This window comes from Meleagris gallopavo, chromosome 6, assembly GCF_905368555.1.
Source record: "Meleagris gallopavo chromosome 6, MGAL_WU_HG_1.1, whole genome shotgun sequence".
NCBI classification, from domain to species: Eukaryota; Metazoa; Chordata; class Aves; order Galliformes; family Phasianidae; genus Meleagris; species Meleagris gallopavo.
In genome coordinates this window covers 2,591,102-2,608,411 of record NC_139409.1, presented here as the reverse complement: position 1 = coordinate 2,608,411, position 17,310 = coordinate 2,591,102, and the positions used below count along the sequence as shown (strand labels likewise).

Genomic DNA, 17,310 nt, shown 5'->3' with positions numbered 1-17,310 from the left:
TATGCTACTTCAGTCTCTGGAGCACTCTGAGCAGGTTTTCCAAGAAAGGAAACTTTTACTGCCATTGTGAAAATTGTCTGGCTATCCAATTAATGCTATTTTAATGAGCTAGGCCAAATGAATCTGCTCATAAAACTCATACCAGCTCCCCCATGCTTTATGGCATCTCATCAACATGAGCTGCACACTCCATGCTACCTTCCAGCCAGCACAGACTCACATTGATGTGGGATACTGTTGAGTTTGCATGTTCTACAGAGGGTGTATCAAAGTGCTGTTTTTTGGGTTTGACATTGGGTATGTTTTTCCCAAAGGAAGAGTTTAAGGTTTTTTTGTTTGTTTGTGTTTGTTTGTTTTTTTAAACCATCACCCACCTTCAGCAACTCAACCAGCAAATATTCCCCCCATCCTACAGAAGAAGGATTTAAGGTCACAGACAGACTGAAGACCACACAGCACATTCAGGAGTTGTTTGATCCATTAGAAACAGGAAAAAAAAAAAATCCTACTCTGTTATTTTGTTCTGTTGCAAAGAACTCTATCAGCTAAAGCAAATCCCCTACCTGCTGTGTTTGACCATGTAGTCACAAAATACTCCCTGTTCCACTTAGCACACTGCAAACACACATTACAATAAAATGTAAAGCTTACCGAGCTGATAAACTTCATGAGTGTATTTTATGACAGTATCTTAAGAGATAAGGCTCATTAGCACTTTACAGCCACGATGTGAGGGAACCTTAAAATCCACGGTTAAACTGGAAGAAAGAAGGGGAAAACTTGAAACCAAGTGTCAAAAAAAAAAAAAAAAAAAAGGTCCTAAAGGGTTAACCCTTTCCATCCAGCACCATCATTTCTAGCCCCTCCCCAGCTCAGCCAGCATTGGTCCAGGTCCTGCAGCACGGACAGAAGTCTTCCATCAGCACTTCCCAGCACAAGTTGCTGCTCTCTTCTGCTTAAGAGCTGCTCAGATGGAGAAACCAATGGCATTAATATGCCACAAGCCCCTGGAGAGCTTCTCTGGCTGCACAGTGAAGGCTGTTTCTTATATTGGGGAGCCAGAGGCAGTGCACCCAGAAGCCAGAACATCAGAGCTCTTGGACTGCTTCTATACCACACACCCTTGGGAAGACCCTGGGAGTCTGACAAGCTGCTGCCTTTCAGGGGCTGGGAATAAGGGACAATAGGGTTAATAATAAGGGTTAACATGAACTCCCCAAGTGCCATCCTACCCATAGTGCTGGCTCCAGGAGATAGCTGCAGCTGTATGGTTGGGCATGAAGAGCCTTCACATTCAGCAGATGAAAGATGTTTTAGTGTTTCAAGTCCTCTCCCATCAAATACACCAAACATTGGGGTGGAGCAGTCCCGTTAGTACTCTACAGACCTCAAGTGATCTGAGATCTAATCCACATGCTGAAGGTACCATGGTGCCCCATGTAATCAGAGCAAAGGATCCACATGGACCTTCTCACAGGAGAATTCCTCACAACTCTGGTAGTCTGACCTACTGATCAACACTCAAGATGCTTCTTCCATAAGGATACTCCAATGAGAACTCTTCAAATGCTCCTCAAGCTACAAAACTTCCTTCCAGCCTAAAACCCCTCTTAAGAAGAGGGATTCACAGGGATGCAAGTGGGATACAGCATCGTCAGAGGATGCTCTCACTTCTAAGCTGAGCTTTCTGGGTCCCACCAGCACCCTGCAGCTCTGCACCAGAAACCACCTCGTGCAGTGGGAGCACTGCAGTTCAGTATCACCTCTGGTGCTCAGACCTCTCCATACACACAAAGAAACCTTAGCTCAGCATGTCTTCTGCTTTGGCTTCTCCAACATAATATGTATAATAATCAAGGAGTATAATAATAATAATCAAGGAGCCAGTGATTATCAGCATTTCACTTAGAAAAACACCATGAAAACATCACTATCATCTACTTAAATGGGAGGAGCATCCCTCAGATAGAGTCATCTTCTCTAAAAAATAAGTACATCAACAAGCAGAGAGGATAAAACAGACAACAACAACAACAAAAAAAAGCAAAACCTGGCAAAGCCCAGCCCAGACAGATTCAAACCAAGAGTCAAGCCAAGGAGCATCCCATTGGATTCCCCATGCCATCTTCACTTAACCCTCCCCCTTGCCAATGCCACAACTTAATTCAATTACCTACCACTGAATAAGCCTTAAGGCAATTCTCATTACCCTGCGATAAAGCACGAGGCCTTTAATTATTAAACACTCATGGGTTTTTCGTGTTGGGGTTGTGGGGTTGGACTCCCTTTTATTGTCGTTAGCAGCTTCAAGAATGCAAGTTAATCATTGACCAGGCCTTTCACCAAGTGACCAGAGTCCTATAGATCCCTGGTTTCCAGTTCTGCATCAGCAGGCACACTAGGAGAAGGCAATGGCTGCCTCCTGCTCTGCCAACTACACATTTAATCCTTCACGAGCCATCTTCTCCCCCAGGAGTCATCTGTAGCATTGGTGTCCCAGCCAAAATATGCAGTATTTGGGCACTGGAGCTATGTAAAGCACTTACCCTATGCTCAGTTCAGAAAATGGCCTGGTACATCCTTCAAGAGAAGGGGAGCATCTCAAACAGGATGAATCCAATGCATGAGTCCAATACTACTAAACTGGCGTTCTGCTCCATTCTCTGCTTGCACTGCAGGGAGCTTCCAGGTTCCCTCCTACAATGTAGAACCATGTTGCACACTGCTGGGCTTGTTACCACCCTTATCTCTCTTTCCAGTGGTCCCAGCACCACTTTCAAGTATCTACAATGCAAACACTTCTTCTGGGCATGAGGATTCCATCCTCAAAGTTTCAGGTTGGGTAGTTGGAACAACTTTTCTGAAAGAGCAATGATGCATCAGCACAGGCTGCCCAGGGAGTGGTGGAATCACCACTGAGTGACACGGCCAGTGGTTATGGTAGGGGTGGGTTGAAGCTGGACTTGGATATCTTAGAAGTCTCTCCCAACCTTCATGATTCTATGACAACTCACACAGCTCTAAAGGAGCAGGGAAAGCAGCCAAGCCCACCCTCTTTACAACAAGCAAAACCAGAAATTCAGCACTTCAAATCCAACACCACCATCTCAGAAAAAGCAAACTAACTCCTTCCAATGGGGTGGGATGGCCCTCCAGCCTCCCCACGCTCCAGCTGTGTCTGACAGCTGCATTCCTCTCTCCCTGCCCCAGCCCAGGTTTTGTTGTTGAGCTGTGCTGTGAACCAGCTGCTCCGTCTCAGCCACGTCAGGGACAGCCAGCATGTCTGGAAAGCACAGCACAGCAGTCTGGCTCCGGGTGGCTTCCCAGGAATTCATAGCACTCAGAGCTGCAGGGTGGGTGCGTGGCCCCACACCACCATCAAGTGACAGGTAGAGAAATTCTTGGCATGCGACAGCCACGTGAGTACCTCCTTCTCTGGAGATATTCAAGGCCCATCTGGATGCTTTCCTGTACAGCCTACAGAAGCGAGCTGCTTTAGCAGGGGATTGGACTGTTGATCTCCAGAGGTCCTTTCCAATGCCTACTATTCTGTGTCAGCAGGCTGAGGCAGCACCTCACACTGGCTTCATTTCATTGGAGGTGGCATTCCAGCTGATGCCATGCACTTGCAGTGACCCTATTGACAAGCTCATGATAGCTTACACCCCCCAAAAGCCATTCCATCAGGATAATCACCAGCAAATGGACATCCATCCAGTTCACTATTCGTGCGTTTTGGTTGTGAACTGAAGAACACGTCCCACTTTATCAAGTCATTAAGGTTGGAAAAAGTCACCAAGTTCAACTGCCCACCCATGTTGTCCACTAACCACGTCCCCCCAGTGCCACATCTCCATGGTTCTCCAACACCTCCAAGGACAGTGACCACACCACCTCCCTGGGCAGCCTGTGCCAATGCATCACCATTCTAAGAAGTTTTCCATAACATCCAACCTCAACCTCCACAGTGCAACTTAAGGCCATCACCTCTCATCCTGTTGCTGTTATCTGGGAGCAGAAGCCAACCCCCACCTCACTACAGCCACCTTTCAGGGAGCTGCAGAGAGCAAGGAGGACCTCCCCCATCCCCCCCAGCCTCCTCTTTTCCAGACCAAACAATCCCAGCTCCCTTAACCACTCTCCAGAAGACACTCCCTAGCAGCACCCAGGCATCAGTCCTGCACCCACTATAGGCAACAACAGCATTGCACACTTCCTGCATCAAAAACCCCACCGTGCAGCACAGAACGCACTCTCAGTAGCAATGCATTGGTAAATTAGGGCAAGCTATGCTCCCCTCCCTCCCTCTCCCCCACACAAGCATTTCAGGGTTCCTGTTGCCTGCGTGCAGCATACGGATCAGTTACATTTATGAAGAACATTGCAATCTGTCAATATAAACACTATGTAAGCATGAGCCACTGGTAACATTACTACCGTCTTGACAAGTGTTTGCAGAGGGGGCAGAGCTGCCCAACTCCTTCTGGGGCCAGAGGAGAGCAGAGCAAACCCCAAGCTGCAAAAAAGCAACACGTCCAGCTAAAAAAGGAAAAGAAGAAAAAAAAAAAAAGTATAACAAAATGGAGCCAGGCTGTAAATCAGAACACCCAGAAAGAAATAGAAGGGATTTGATTTATGGCCCCAACAGGTTGCAAGCTCAGAGCCACGGAGCAGACGGCTCAGGAAGGCAGTGAGCTCCTTTCCAGCTCTCCATCCTGCACACACACCGGGATGAAGTCAATCAACCCTGCTGTCACCCCAGCACAGCTGATCTTGTCATCTGCCACCTCCAAAGCCCACCGCCCCCAGCCCATGAAGGGAGGGACCCACAGCCAGCACAAGACAAGTAGGAAGGGGAGGAAAGTGAAATGCAATGCTTTCCCAGGGATCCCAGCAGTCTGGGGCTGCTCCAAGCAATCCCCATCAGCCTGCTGTACTGTGGTGGAAATTAGCTTTAAGGCAGCCCAGCTGCAGAAGAGAAGGCTGAACATTGAAGCAGGCAGTGCATTGAAACAAGCAGATCTCAGGTGGGCTCCTCTCCAGGCACTGCTTTCCCTACAGGGTCAGCATAGACAGCACATCCCACACATGCTCCTATCCTGAAATGCACCCCTACCATCAGGCATCTCAATGAGCAACTTTAAACCTACACAAGGCAGCTCCTGTGTAGTTTTCCAGACATGCTTTCTCCTCTACAGGATCAGATAAGACTTCAGAGATGCTACATCACATGCCCAAAGCCAGTCCCTTCATGCTGCTTTCCCAGAGTTTGGGTTAATGGGTCCCTACTGAACAGGCACCTACAGGGGCTCACTCTGCTCTTTGAGCATCAGCAGCACTACAGCTTTGCTGTAGTAGAGGCTTGACTCATCCTCCAGCACATCCCAACCAGGCAGCCTCCAACTACAGAACATCTGCCCCCCAGCATCGCAGACAGGCATAACTTCACACTGACACCATCTCCTTATCACGTAGCCATGCCTGATTTCTGTCCCTGTACACTAATTCTCTAGCAGGCCACACATTTGGAGATACTGAATTCTTTCCCTGAAATAAGACATTGAGGATGGGGAGGGGAAGAGATCACCTACAGCTGTCCCTGTGCCCCCATCAGACTGCAGAACCAAGCAGCCACAATGTGACATCTGCCCACTGCCAGGGATGCTGACACCCAGAGCAGGGAGTCCAGCAGGTCACTAAAGCATCATGGTGACACTTTGGATGGAGCATCTCTTCCCATGCCTGGAAAGGGGGCTGGGATCATTAAGCCCACTTCAGCATTCCAATCCCTGCACAAACAAAGGGGCATGCAAATCTCATATCACTTTTTTAAGGAAAAAAAAAATAATAGATGAGAAGATTCACATTGGAATAAACACCTGAAGCAGATCTTCCATGCACATGGCCGCTTCTCTAGCGGCAGCAGCTGCACAGCCAGAAGTATGAATGCCAATGACCACATGGCACCTGCAGAAGCATCAAACTCCACCAGGGGTATTCCCTTGCATCCTCAACAAGGAGGATCTCTGGGATGGATAAAGATCAGCAGCAGATGCTGCTTAGAGGCACAGCAGAGTAGCAGAGAGCAGCATGCTTTGCATAAGCAAACCTTCCTGCACACCGCAGCAGCCTCAGAGCCCATCTGGCCAACCACACATCTGGCAGCATCTCCTCTCCCCTCCTTATTGCCAGCAAGGGAGTCTCAAACCAGAAACAGCAGCTGTCCTGAGGCCCAGGGAATTACCCAGCAGCACGGTCAGGGCATCAGACCCTGCAACACACTGCACTCTCAAGTTCAAACCTACACCAGCCCCATGAGGCCAAGAAGCAAAGTCCTAGAAGCCAAGTGACTGGAAGGAGTTACCTGCTGCACTACAGCAGATACCAGCACTGCTTGGATTAATGGGAAAGTTACAGCCAAGCTCCTTACGAGCCCCATCAGTCCCCGAGGCACAGTACAACTGTGCTGTGCTGGTGGTCTCCGGCAGATACATGAGCTGTGGTGGGGGAAAGGGCTTTTCCCAAAAACCTGCACGCACAGAACAGGCGGTTTCCTCACAAATGCAGCCCCAGTGGCAGGAAGTTAAGCAGTTCTCGAGTTGGAAAGAGAAGATGTGAAGTAGCACTGTTTGGGAAATTCTGCCAGACCACAAGCAATGGACAAGCTTCGACACCGGGATTTGTTTTACTGGAAAGAAGTGGGGGGAAAACCTCAAGACATTCCCTGGGGCCGGTCCAGTGGCTCCTACCAGCGGCCACAACGCAACATCCTAAAGAAAAGCAAGCAGCACCGTTTTTCCAGGGAAAACAGGGTTAACGAACCGCTCACATCCCACACTCCAACCATTACGGAGTACCACCACCCATCTGGGTAGGAACTTTAAGACGCACCCTACAGACACCCCAAAAAGCAAAGAGGAGCAGACAGCACGCTAAAAGCCAGAAGACCCTATGCTAAGAGGGGGATGGGGAGGAGGTCAGCTTTTGCAAAGCAGTAAAACGAAGGGATTAAGGGGGTTTTATGGGGTTTTATAGGGGTTTACGGACTCTCCCAACGCAGCTCGGGGAGCGGATCCACCTGCGCAGCGCGCAGCGGGCGCGGAGTTATGGCGCCCCCTGCCGGCCGCCGGGCCGCGCACAGGTGAGCGCTGCGGGCAGCGGCGGCTCCGCGCCCAACGCGGGGAGATCCTCCGGCTTTTAGGGGAGCAAACATCGGGGGCAGGATGGGGACAGCAGGCTGAAAATAGCAGCGTGCGTCCCCTGGTAAAATAAGAAAAAAAAAAAGAAAAAGTTACTAGCTCCATAGGAGCGATGGTGGGAGCAACGGTTCTGCAAGCACCTGTGCTCAAAGTAAAAGGAAGGAGAAGTTTAAAGCAGGGGGAAAATAAGTTTTTTGGGGGCTTTCTCTGTTCTAAGAGCACGGCAGCGTTCAGGAAGAGCCGCCTGCCCCGCTGCAGAGCGAGTGCTGCCTCCGTGCCGACCACGCAGGGGCCGGCTAGAACGAGGTGTGATCCGGGGGCAGCGAGAGGGGATGGGGGGGGATGAGGCGGTAGGGCTCAGAGCCCCTATGCGGAGCGCTGTCAGCGCGGGTGGAAGGGATGCGGCGGCACTTCCCGGCAGCAAGCAGCATCCTCGGGGCGAGCAAGGTGCAAAACAGCCTTTTGCAAAAATAATAATCACAAAAAAAAAAAAAAAAAAAAAAAGCGAAGGGTGCAGACTTCGGCCGCCGGGCACCTACCCGAAGTAGGCGGCGGAGGGCCGCGGGGTGCAGGCTAGCAGCCCTAGAAGCGCGCAGGAGGAGAGCCATCCCAGCAGGACGTGTCCATCCAGCATCTTGCAGCGGCTCCGGCGCTGCTCATCTCGTTCCCCCGCCGCGCCCGCTACAGCCCCGCCGCCCGCGCCGCCTCTTATAGCGCGGCCGGAGGAGCGCGGCCGGCCGGCGGCGGGGCGGGGAGGGGCGGGGCCAAGAGAGAGGGGCGTGGCCATGGGAACGGTGGGACTGGGCCAAAGGGGTGGGGGCGTGGCCTGGAGGTAGGGGCGTGGCTTGAGGGAGGGGCGTGGCTTGGGGCGGAGGGGGCGGTGAGGACACGCCCACTTTGCTTCTAGGGCCGGGAGGAGGGAGAGGAGGGGAAGGGTTGGGTGGCCCTGGGATGTGTGAGGTTGGGGGGCTGCGAGTGGGGGTGTTGTGCAAGGGGGTGGGTGTGCAAGGGCTGAGAGTGCCATGAGCGGGGTGTTGTGCAAGGGGGTGGGTGTGCAAGGGCTGAGAGTGCCATGAGCGGGGTGTTGTGCAAGGAGGGTGGGTGTGCAAGGGGTGAGCAGTCGTGCAAGGGATGGGTGTGCCATGAGTGGGGTGGGTGAGCCACGGGTGTGCAAGAGGCAAGTGTGCAAGAGGTAGGAGGTTGTGCAAGGGTTAGGTGTGCAATAGGCAGGTGGGGCAGGGCAGAGCAGGTGAGCAAGTTCCAGTTGTGCAAGGGGTGGGCAGTTGGTAGCTGTGCAAGGAACAGATGTGCCAATACTGGGCTGCTATGGCAGATCCTTGTGCAAGAGCTGTGTGCGTTGCGTCTGGGCAGTTGTGCAAGGGCTCAGTGTGGGAGAGTCAGGCAGCCATGCAAGAGCCAGGTGTGCAAGGGCTGAGCAGCAGTCCTGCAAAGGCCAGGCCAGGTGTAAGGGGTCAGTATGCAAGGCTGGCCATTTGTGCAAAGATGCTCTTGCAAGCTCTAGACACTTGTGCGAGGGCTATAAATACAAGGGCTAAGCAAACCTGCGAGGTTATCCGTGCACAAGAGCCAACTTGGGGCCTGCAAAGTGTGAGCAACGTGGTTTGGAAGCAGTTAATAACCGAAATGTCAACCCTTGGAACTGCTGCTGCTCTCAGCTTCACTCTCACCGTCACGCTCAGCTCACACTTACAGCACCTGGCAGCAGCTGAGAACAAAAAGGGCTTCCTCCCCAGCGTGTGTGTGTCACACTGCTGAGCCACCCCATGTCTCCGCAGTGATGGGCATGGGGCCATGAAACCCTGAGCAGAGCTGTGCCCAGCAGGTGATACTCAGGTCCTGGACAGACCCTCGGATAACCTCCAAGAGCAGCCTGTAATGCATCACGCTAAGAATTGCACATCCATATGCTGCGTTTGAGGTGTCCCAGTGCAGCTCTGCATCCCGGTGGGTGCAAGCCATGCTGGCAGGAGCATTGCTCTGTTGGATCTGCACGGTGCCATATGGCAAGGGGGTATCTCAGTCCCCTCACTGTGATGCTCAAAGTAAAGTGGCCCCTGCATCTTTGTGCAGGTTCAGGATGGGAAATGGCTTTCAGGCTCAGCAGACAGCAATACTGCATTAAAGCCCCATCTAGAGGCCTTTCCTCAAGAAGAGTTTGGGAGAAAGCAACCAGGTATGGAGTCACAGTGGGTGTCTCCATGATCCCACCTTAGCTTTTCCAGCGTAAGTACATAGGACATAGTAACAGCAATATAGGAGGGGAGGATGAGCGTGGTTATATATTTAGCATCCGGAGGCCTTGCTTGAGTGTTTCCCTGCTGGAAAAGTATAAGAGTCACCCTTCGTGCACGTCCCTCAGAAGCTGGGGTGCCCACATGGGGAGAGGGGAAGGAAACTCCGATTCCTCAGGCAGAGGTATAGGGATGGTTCCTGGAATGGCAGAGCAGCTCTTGGCCTTACTCATTTCCTCTGCCCACAGCAGGTCGGGGCGATGCACCGGGACATGCGTGACACTTTCCGATGTGAGACAGCACTGAAAATAGTCCTCGCTTCTGCTTTCAGCAGAAAGGGGAAGGCTAAGGATGCTGAAGTCATTGTGAATGCATTGCTGGGGGATCACGCACCAGTGCTGGGTGCAGCATCCTTCCAGGACTGTGTTTTCCAGGACCTGCAGTGGTTCCCAGGGGAGAAAAAGCCCGGTGCTTCAGCTCAGTATGGTGGCCTTGGTGGGTGTCCACAGAGCCACCGACAGCAGAGGGCAGTGCCACATCAGCACAGTCGGGATGCATTTGATGTTTCACTGTTGTTATTTCCAGGATGGAGGGAAGCAGCCGAGTCTGATGGCTTTAGTGACAGTTTCACAGGAGAGCAGAAAACAGTGCTGTTGGCAACATGGTAAGGTCTTCTTTAGGGTCGAAAGAAGATATTGGGCACAATGAAAATGCTGGGCAAGGTGGTGATTGCCGTTGCTGTTTTTGTGTTGGGAGCAGCAGCAGATATATGTTTGAAAAAGGAGTTTATGAAACTGAGGGAGACTGAGTTCAGGATCAGGTAGTGATGGGACAAGGGGACATAGTTTTAAATTAAAAGAGGGGAGATTTCTATTAGATGTTAGGGGAAAATTCATTACTCAGGGGACAGTGAGGCACTGGCACTGCTGCCCAGAGAGCTGTGGATCATAGAATCATAGAATCATAAAATCATAGAATCATAGAGTCATAGAATGGGCTGGGTTGAAAAGGACCTCAATGATCATCTTGTTCCAACCCCCTGCTGTGTGCAGGTCACCAACCAGCAGCCCAGGCTGCCCAGAGCCACATCCAGCCTGGCCTTGAATGCCTGCAGGGATGGGACATCCACAACCTCCTTGGGCAACCAGTTCCAGTGCCTCACCACCCTCTGGCTGAAAAACTTCCTCCTAATATCCAACCTAAATCTCCCTGTCTCAGTTTAAAACCATTCCCCCTTGTCCTATCACCATCCACCCTCACAAACAGCCGTTCCCCCTCCTGTTTATACGCTCCCTTCAAGTACTGGAAGGCCACAATGAGGTCTCTCCAGAGCCTTCTCTTCTCCAAGCTAAATGCCCCATCCCTGTTCTCAGGGCCAGGTTGGATGGGTGCTGGGCACCATGATCTGGTGGGGGGCAACCAGCCCATGGCAGGGGGTTGGAACTCAATGATCTTTGAAGTCCCTTCCAATCCAAGCCATTCTGTGATTCTAACCCTTACATCTGGCTGGCAGGATCCAGATTCCAACACTGGGGCCTGATGTCTCACCATTGGGGCCAGCCCTGCCTCCCATCCCATGGATGACACTGCCCTGTGACAGCCATCAGGACTTCCTCAGACAGCCAAGGCAACCGTGGCCTCCCCACCAGGCTTCCTGGGCACATCAGAGCACAGGGCATCTGCAGGGTGACTTCAGGTTTTCCTGCTCCATGACTCAGCTCTTGAGTGGCTCAGATTGTTCCTGTTGCTCCGGAGGCTTCCCTACCCCAGAAGAGACCTTACCACCATCCTTGCTACGATTTTAGAAGGAAACTTGGCTTCCTCTATGGCTTGGCATCCCCCTCCCTATGGCTCTGCGTGCTTTTCCCTGTCCATCCTCCACACTGCAAGAAGCGAGGACATTTGAACAGCACTTCCAGGTTTTGCTGCATGAATCGAAGCTCTCCAGCGTGGTGCCTCCAGCTCAGCGGGGTGGTTGAGTCATAGTGGGAAGGAAAATACCCATGAGGTCATCTCATTCATCCCTTGCTGCCAGTTCTGCATGGGTTCCCCACCGGATAGTTGGCACCTGCTCCCAGACCAGAGTAACTCAAGCAAGGCAGCAAGAGGTGGGGACCTCACCGTGCTCTGTGAGAAGCCTTCAGCTGTGTTTCCTTCCTCAGTTTCCTTAATTAGAAGTGGGCCTGGCATTTATCTGCCATCCGGTCTGAAATAACAGACAAGAGCCGGGCTCTCACAGCCTGCCCACGGGTTTTTGGTTATTCCACCATCCCTGGGACCACACCATGCAATTTCCAGTTGCTCTTTTTTCACCATCACGTGGATTTCCAGGGTGTTTCCTCACTCTGAGTGATCACACGTGGGCTTGGAGCCAGGATCTCACTTCTTTTCCACTGGGCAGCTGGCATCACCCTGGGGACAGCCCTGAACTTCAGCAATGCACTGATTTGTGTTTGTATTTGTTGCACTGCATTGTGTTTTTTGTATTGTGTTTGCTGTGTTGTGCTTTACTGTGTTGTGTTTGTTGTGTTGTGTTTCTTTGTGTTTGTTGTGTTGCATTTGTTGTGTTTGTTGGCTTGCATTGTGTTTGTTGTGTTTGTTGTGTTGTGTTGTATTGTGTTTGCTGAGTTGTGTTGTTGTGTTGCTTTGTGTTTGTGGCGTTGTGTTTCTTTGTGTTTGTTGTGTTGCATTTATTCTGTTTGTTGGCTTGCATTGTGTTTGTTGTGTTTGTTGTGTTGTGTTGTATTGTGTTTGCTGAGTTGTGTTGTTGTGTTGCTTTGTGTTTGTGGCGTTGTGTTGCTTTGTGTTTGTTGTGTTGCACTGTGTTCATTGAGTTGTGTTGAGTTGCTTTATGCTTGTCGTTGTGTTGTTTTGTTGTATTGTGTCTGTTGTGTTGAGTTGCTTTGTTGTGTTTGTTGTGTTGTGTTGCGTTTCTTTGTGTTTGTTGTGTTGCTTTGTGTTGTACCTTCCAGCACCCAGCCCTCCAGGGCCAACTTTTTTTAAAAGGCAGAGATGTGGTTCAAATATACCCATTGTTTCCATTGGGAACCAGTTTGAGAGCATCCCCCCGTGCTCTGGGTAGTGCAAATCACTGCAAACAAGGAGAAGCTGGACCTGATAGCTCCTGTCTGGTGTGTCCCCAGCTCTACAAGAGAAGAAAAGGCCCTAAACCAACTCCAATCTGTTACTTTGGAGCTATTGAAGGCAAAAGCAAAGAGCCTATCATGCCATAGCTTCCCACAGAGGGCAGAGATGCAGGGACACAGCGATGCTGTAAGTCTGTGTATCTCCAAGTTATAGGAGGTGGGGCCACCACCAGCTTTGTCCCCTGAGATCCATCTGCCATGGGGTCCAGGATAGACCAAACTATTGCCCATTGAGCTACGCCTGCTGAGTTTTTGCTCATTTCTCTCTGATTCTGGCCCAAAATGAGCTGATCTGATGGAAGCATACAGAATCAGGCCGGGGCAGAAAGCTGCCACAGGACAGACCCCAAGCAGATCCCTTTACCAAACCTTAATAGGCAATAGTATTCTCTAACCCTCATTCCCCTCAGAGATTCCCTTCTCTTATCTGATTACAGAATCCATTTTAAAATACTTTGAATGAGGTTTAACCACGAGGTCCCCAGGCACCTGTTAGATGGCAGCTACAGTCCACCCAGGCTGGATGGGGCTTTTGAGCAACCTGATCTAGAGGGAGGTATCCCTGTCTATAGCAGGGGGGTTGGAGCTAGATGATCTTAAAGGTCCCTTCCAACCCAATCCATTCTATGATTCTATGCTTCTAAGTGTGAGCCCAAGGTAACAGGCTCATGCAGTTCTTTTCTGAGCATTGCCAGCTCTCAATAGAGTCAGACAATCTCATAAAATATGTCCACAAGGGGCTTCAGGAGGTCATCTGGTCCAGGGTCACTCCACAGTAGGACCAGCTCCTTTTTTTAATTTGTATTTTTATTTATTTTTTAGTTCTCACACATACGGTCTGATTTTTGGGTAGTCCTGTGTAGAACCAGGACGCCTGATCCTCATGGATCCCTTCTGACTGGGGATATGCTATGATTCTATGATTATCTTGCCCTGTTGTGCCACTAGGAGGAAAAAAAAAAAAAAAAAAGAAAAAAAAAAAGAGGAAACTTCCATAGAAACACAACAAAACTGCATCTTATGCAAGAAGGGTGATCTTTGGGAACATTCACCTCTTTTCCCCTAATTTGAAGCTACTGTTGGTGAGTTCAGCTAAAGGCAGCATAGAAAAAAGCTTTTCTCTATGGAGGGACTGAACATTTTCTCCTAGAGGTCTATGAGCATTGCATGAATTGAGTCATAGAATCATTAAGGTTGGAAAAGGCCTCTAAGATCCCCAAGTCCAAACCCAACCCACCCCACCATGCCCTCTGACCACGTCCCTCAGTGCCGCATCTCTATGGATCCTGAACTCCTCCAGGGACAGTGACTCCTCCCTGGGCAGCCTGTACCAATCTGGTAATGGTGATAACCCCAAGTGTGTTTTCATGTATATTATTCCTGAGTTGTGCTACGATCTTGCAAAGGCTTTTTTTTTTTTTTTTTTTTTTTTTTTTTTTTTTTAATGCATTGGTAACATCAGTGTAAATCCCTTTGAGTAAACCCAAACAACTTATCCTTAACATGGGCACCTTTCTGGTGTGATTTTGTGGAGAATCAGGGACTTCATAGTCTGGGCCAGAGTGACTTTGAATGCAATTAGTCCCAATGCAAAGTAAAGCCCTGTTGTCTTTATGTCAATCAGACATACTAGGAATTAATGTTTTTGTTAGACAAAGCTGCAGGAGGTGTTCTTAGGTTTGAAGGAATAGTGTCAGGCAAACAGGGATTCTTTTCACATTGAATGGGGAGGTTGGTGGCCCTGCATGTGGCAGGGGGGTTGGAGATTTCTGATCCTTGAGGTCCTGGCCATGCTGTGATTCTGTGATATGCTGTAAAACACAGTGAATTACCAGCCAATACTTGAGGGTGTTTACTGATAGTTTTTTTTCCTTAGGAAAATCAACAGCCAGATAGAAGAGAGAGACCTGAATCCATGCAGAGTGGAGGGAGAGTCCCCTGGCTGAACTCAGCAGCTCTTTTTAGCTTGCTGATAACACTGTGCATAGAATCATAGAAGCAGACAATGGTTTGGAAGGGACCTTACAGCCCATCCAGTCTCAATCTCTGCCATGAGCAGGGTTGCCACCCACTAGATTAGGCTGCCCAGGGCTCCATTCAACCTGGCCTTGATCACCTTCTGGGTGTTCCTAACATCTTATCCATTCCAAATCTACCCTCTTTTACTTTAAAACCATTCCCCCATTGTCCTACCACTATCAGACTATAATAAGTGTTGTATGCAGTGTCATCCCTGATAAGCCCGTGGCCATGGGGGTGAGCTGGTTGGGGAGATGCTAGAGGTGGTAGGGGACCAACAGGAGATGGGAAATTGGAAAACTTGGGGTTGTGATTGTACAAGAAGAGGCCTTAGGGGAACCCATGGCTCAGTGGGGGGTTACTGTGAGGGCAGAGTTCAGGAAACTGCCTATAGATCCATAGGAAACCTCATTAGCTCTGCTCCTGTAAAACTTTCTGTTTACCTCATCCTTAGGGTGACAGTTGCCCTGGGATAACCTGTTCCTCTATCTTTAAGGTCACACACCTTACCACTGTATCGTAGGGATGGATGGCAATGACCAGGGATATGCACAAGTCAAGGGTCTTTGACCTTGAACATATATTAACTGTGCAACTGAGAGGGAAAAGGAGAGATACGATAATGAGGGGGGGGGAAAAGGGAAAGGAGAAAGAAAAAAGGGTGAAAGAGAGAGAAGGGAGAAGGAGAAAGAAAAAAAGGTGAGAGAAAGAGAATGGAGAAGAAGCTGCATTTCTGGAGCCTGACAGGACCTTGTTTGTGAGTCCTGGCAGTAGTCACTGTTTTACCCTCAGTGGGAGGTGTAGAGAAATGTGTGTACCCTCCTGAGAGGAAATCCCATGGAATCCTGGAGCATTCTCAGCTGAAGTTTTGTTCCTCTAAATAACTACTGCCCTTGTTTTATCATCGTCGTCATCATCATCATCATCCTCCTCCTCCTCCTTTTATTTGTTCCTAGTTTCTTGTCACCATCTCATTTGTTTTTTTTTCCTTGCTGGTGAAGGACAAGCCATAGCATCTGCTTTTCCTGGACTGCCCTTATGCATGGGGCCAGATGTGGCTGGGATGGGATGGGATGTGTTGAGTGTCAGTGAGTGGTCATGGGAAGGAAGGAAAGAACAGAGCATGTGTAGGTGGATGGGGCTGGAGAAGCTCATTTGGATCCAGCTCTCTCCACAGCCTTCCCTGTGAGGGGATACAGGATGCTAGTCCATTTTTTAACATGGCAAAGAACAAGACCCAACAACAGTGGGTCAGAGTAGATCTGGATAGTGTGAAAGTATATGTTTCCATTTCCTTTTCTTTTTTTCCTTTTCCTTTTCTCCTTTTCTTTTTCTTTTCTTTTTCCCTTTCTTTTTCTTCTTTTTCTTTCTTCTTTTTTCTTTTTTTTTTTTTTTTGTAATGGATATTGAATTTTTCAGAAATGGATATTTGGGAGGGACAGAAGATATTCACAAATTCATGTTGAAATAGTTTGTGCTGGAGAAAAGGTAGAATAAAATATCTGGGGGAAAAAAAAAAAAAAAAGCAAGAAAGAAAGGAAGAAAGAAATGAAACATTTCCCTGCGATAGTCTCTGGACTTACTTCTGTCCCCACTGTCCAATTCTCTTTTTGGGGTTCAGGATCCCTATCTTCTCTCTTCACCTCATGCCGAGGCTGCTTGAGTTTTGTGGAGAGGTGCCAAGAGCATGATCCAAAACCACTCACTACCTGTGATTGAGTTGAGATGGCTCAGAACAGTGGAATATCACTAAGATATTTACTGGGAGTCATTTCCTGAGTCCTGCAACATGGCCATCTATTTATGCCATGCAGGTTAGCCAGCAAACCCATCTTATTGAGTGCCGAAGCAGAAGGAATCCAGCCATGAGATCTGGCAGCCCGTCAGCTGCAAAACAGCCAGAAACAAACTGAGCAAAAATATTTTTGTAGTCACAGTATCAAGCCCACCCATTGAACCTTCTGTCGGGTATTTTCCCTGAAGAAATTCTCTCTTTGCTTTTATTTTTAGACGAAGGGTGATTTCGGTCACGTTATTTCACTTTTTGTACATTTCATGCTAATAAAAGGGTTTTATTTGATGATGTTTAGTTTTCTTTTAAAGATTAGTGAAGCAGGTTTATGATTTATTGAGGCAACTGAAATGTCATGGTCTTGAAGGCTGTTGTCTGTCTGGTCTTCAATTGGAGTTGGGCATGAGAAGAGTGACAGATTTGGGCTCCTGAGCCCCCAGCTGGAAAAAGTTTCCCATCAGAGAGTATCCACTCCCATGAGCAATGGGGGCATTTGGAAAGAGAAGTCAAGCTCAGAAGTCAGAATGGTTGTCATGGGTCTGGTCAGCCATGATGTTCCTGGATGGGTGTTGGGCAAAACATAGAACCTATTGGTGGGACCCAACCACCTCCATTCAGAGATCTCCAGACAAGTGTCCTGTGTCTGCTGGTGGGCACCTCAGGCATCCAGGTGGATCTGGAAGGAATGATGTAAGACCTGTGTCTTCTGCAGCTGCAGGGCATCTCAAACAGCACTAGATGACCATGTCTGGACACTTGAATCCCACCTCGTTGACTGCACTGAGTGTTTTCATTGTAGAGGGAGCTTGGACACCCAGGTTGCTTGTAAAGACTTAAATGTTCCTAGGATGAGGACTGTCTAGGTAGACTAAAGGATCATGTATGCTGTGCTACCTGTCAGT

General features: G+C 49.4%; 2 protein-coding genes across 2 annotated transcripts in view; one reads left to right on the top strand and one right to left on the bottom strand.

Annotated features, from left to right (window-relative positions):
* Positions 1–7,949, bottom strand: part of WNT9A (Wnt family member 9A) — a 56,310-nt gene extending 48,361 nt beyond the window's left edge. Inside the window, exon 1 of the mRNA XM_085226892.1 lies at positions 7,739–7,949. Coding sequence (XP_085083018.1) covers positions 7,739–7,833 — 95 coding nt within the window. The 5' untranslated portion in view covers positions 7,834–7,949. The remainder of the gene's footprint in view (positions 1–7,738) is intronic.
* A 1,762-nt stretch (positions 7,950–9,711) lies between these two features.
* Positions 9,712–17,310, top strand: part of WNT3A (Wnt family member 3A) — a 120,694-nt gene continuing 113,095 nt past the window's right edge. The window contains exons 1-2 of the mRNA XM_085226937.1: positions 9,712–9,946; positions 10,037–10,115. Of these exons, the coding sequence (XP_085083063.1) occupies positions 9,712–9,946; positions 10,037–10,115 (314 nt within the window). The remainder of the gene's footprint in view (positions 9,947–10,036; positions 10,116–17,310) is intronic.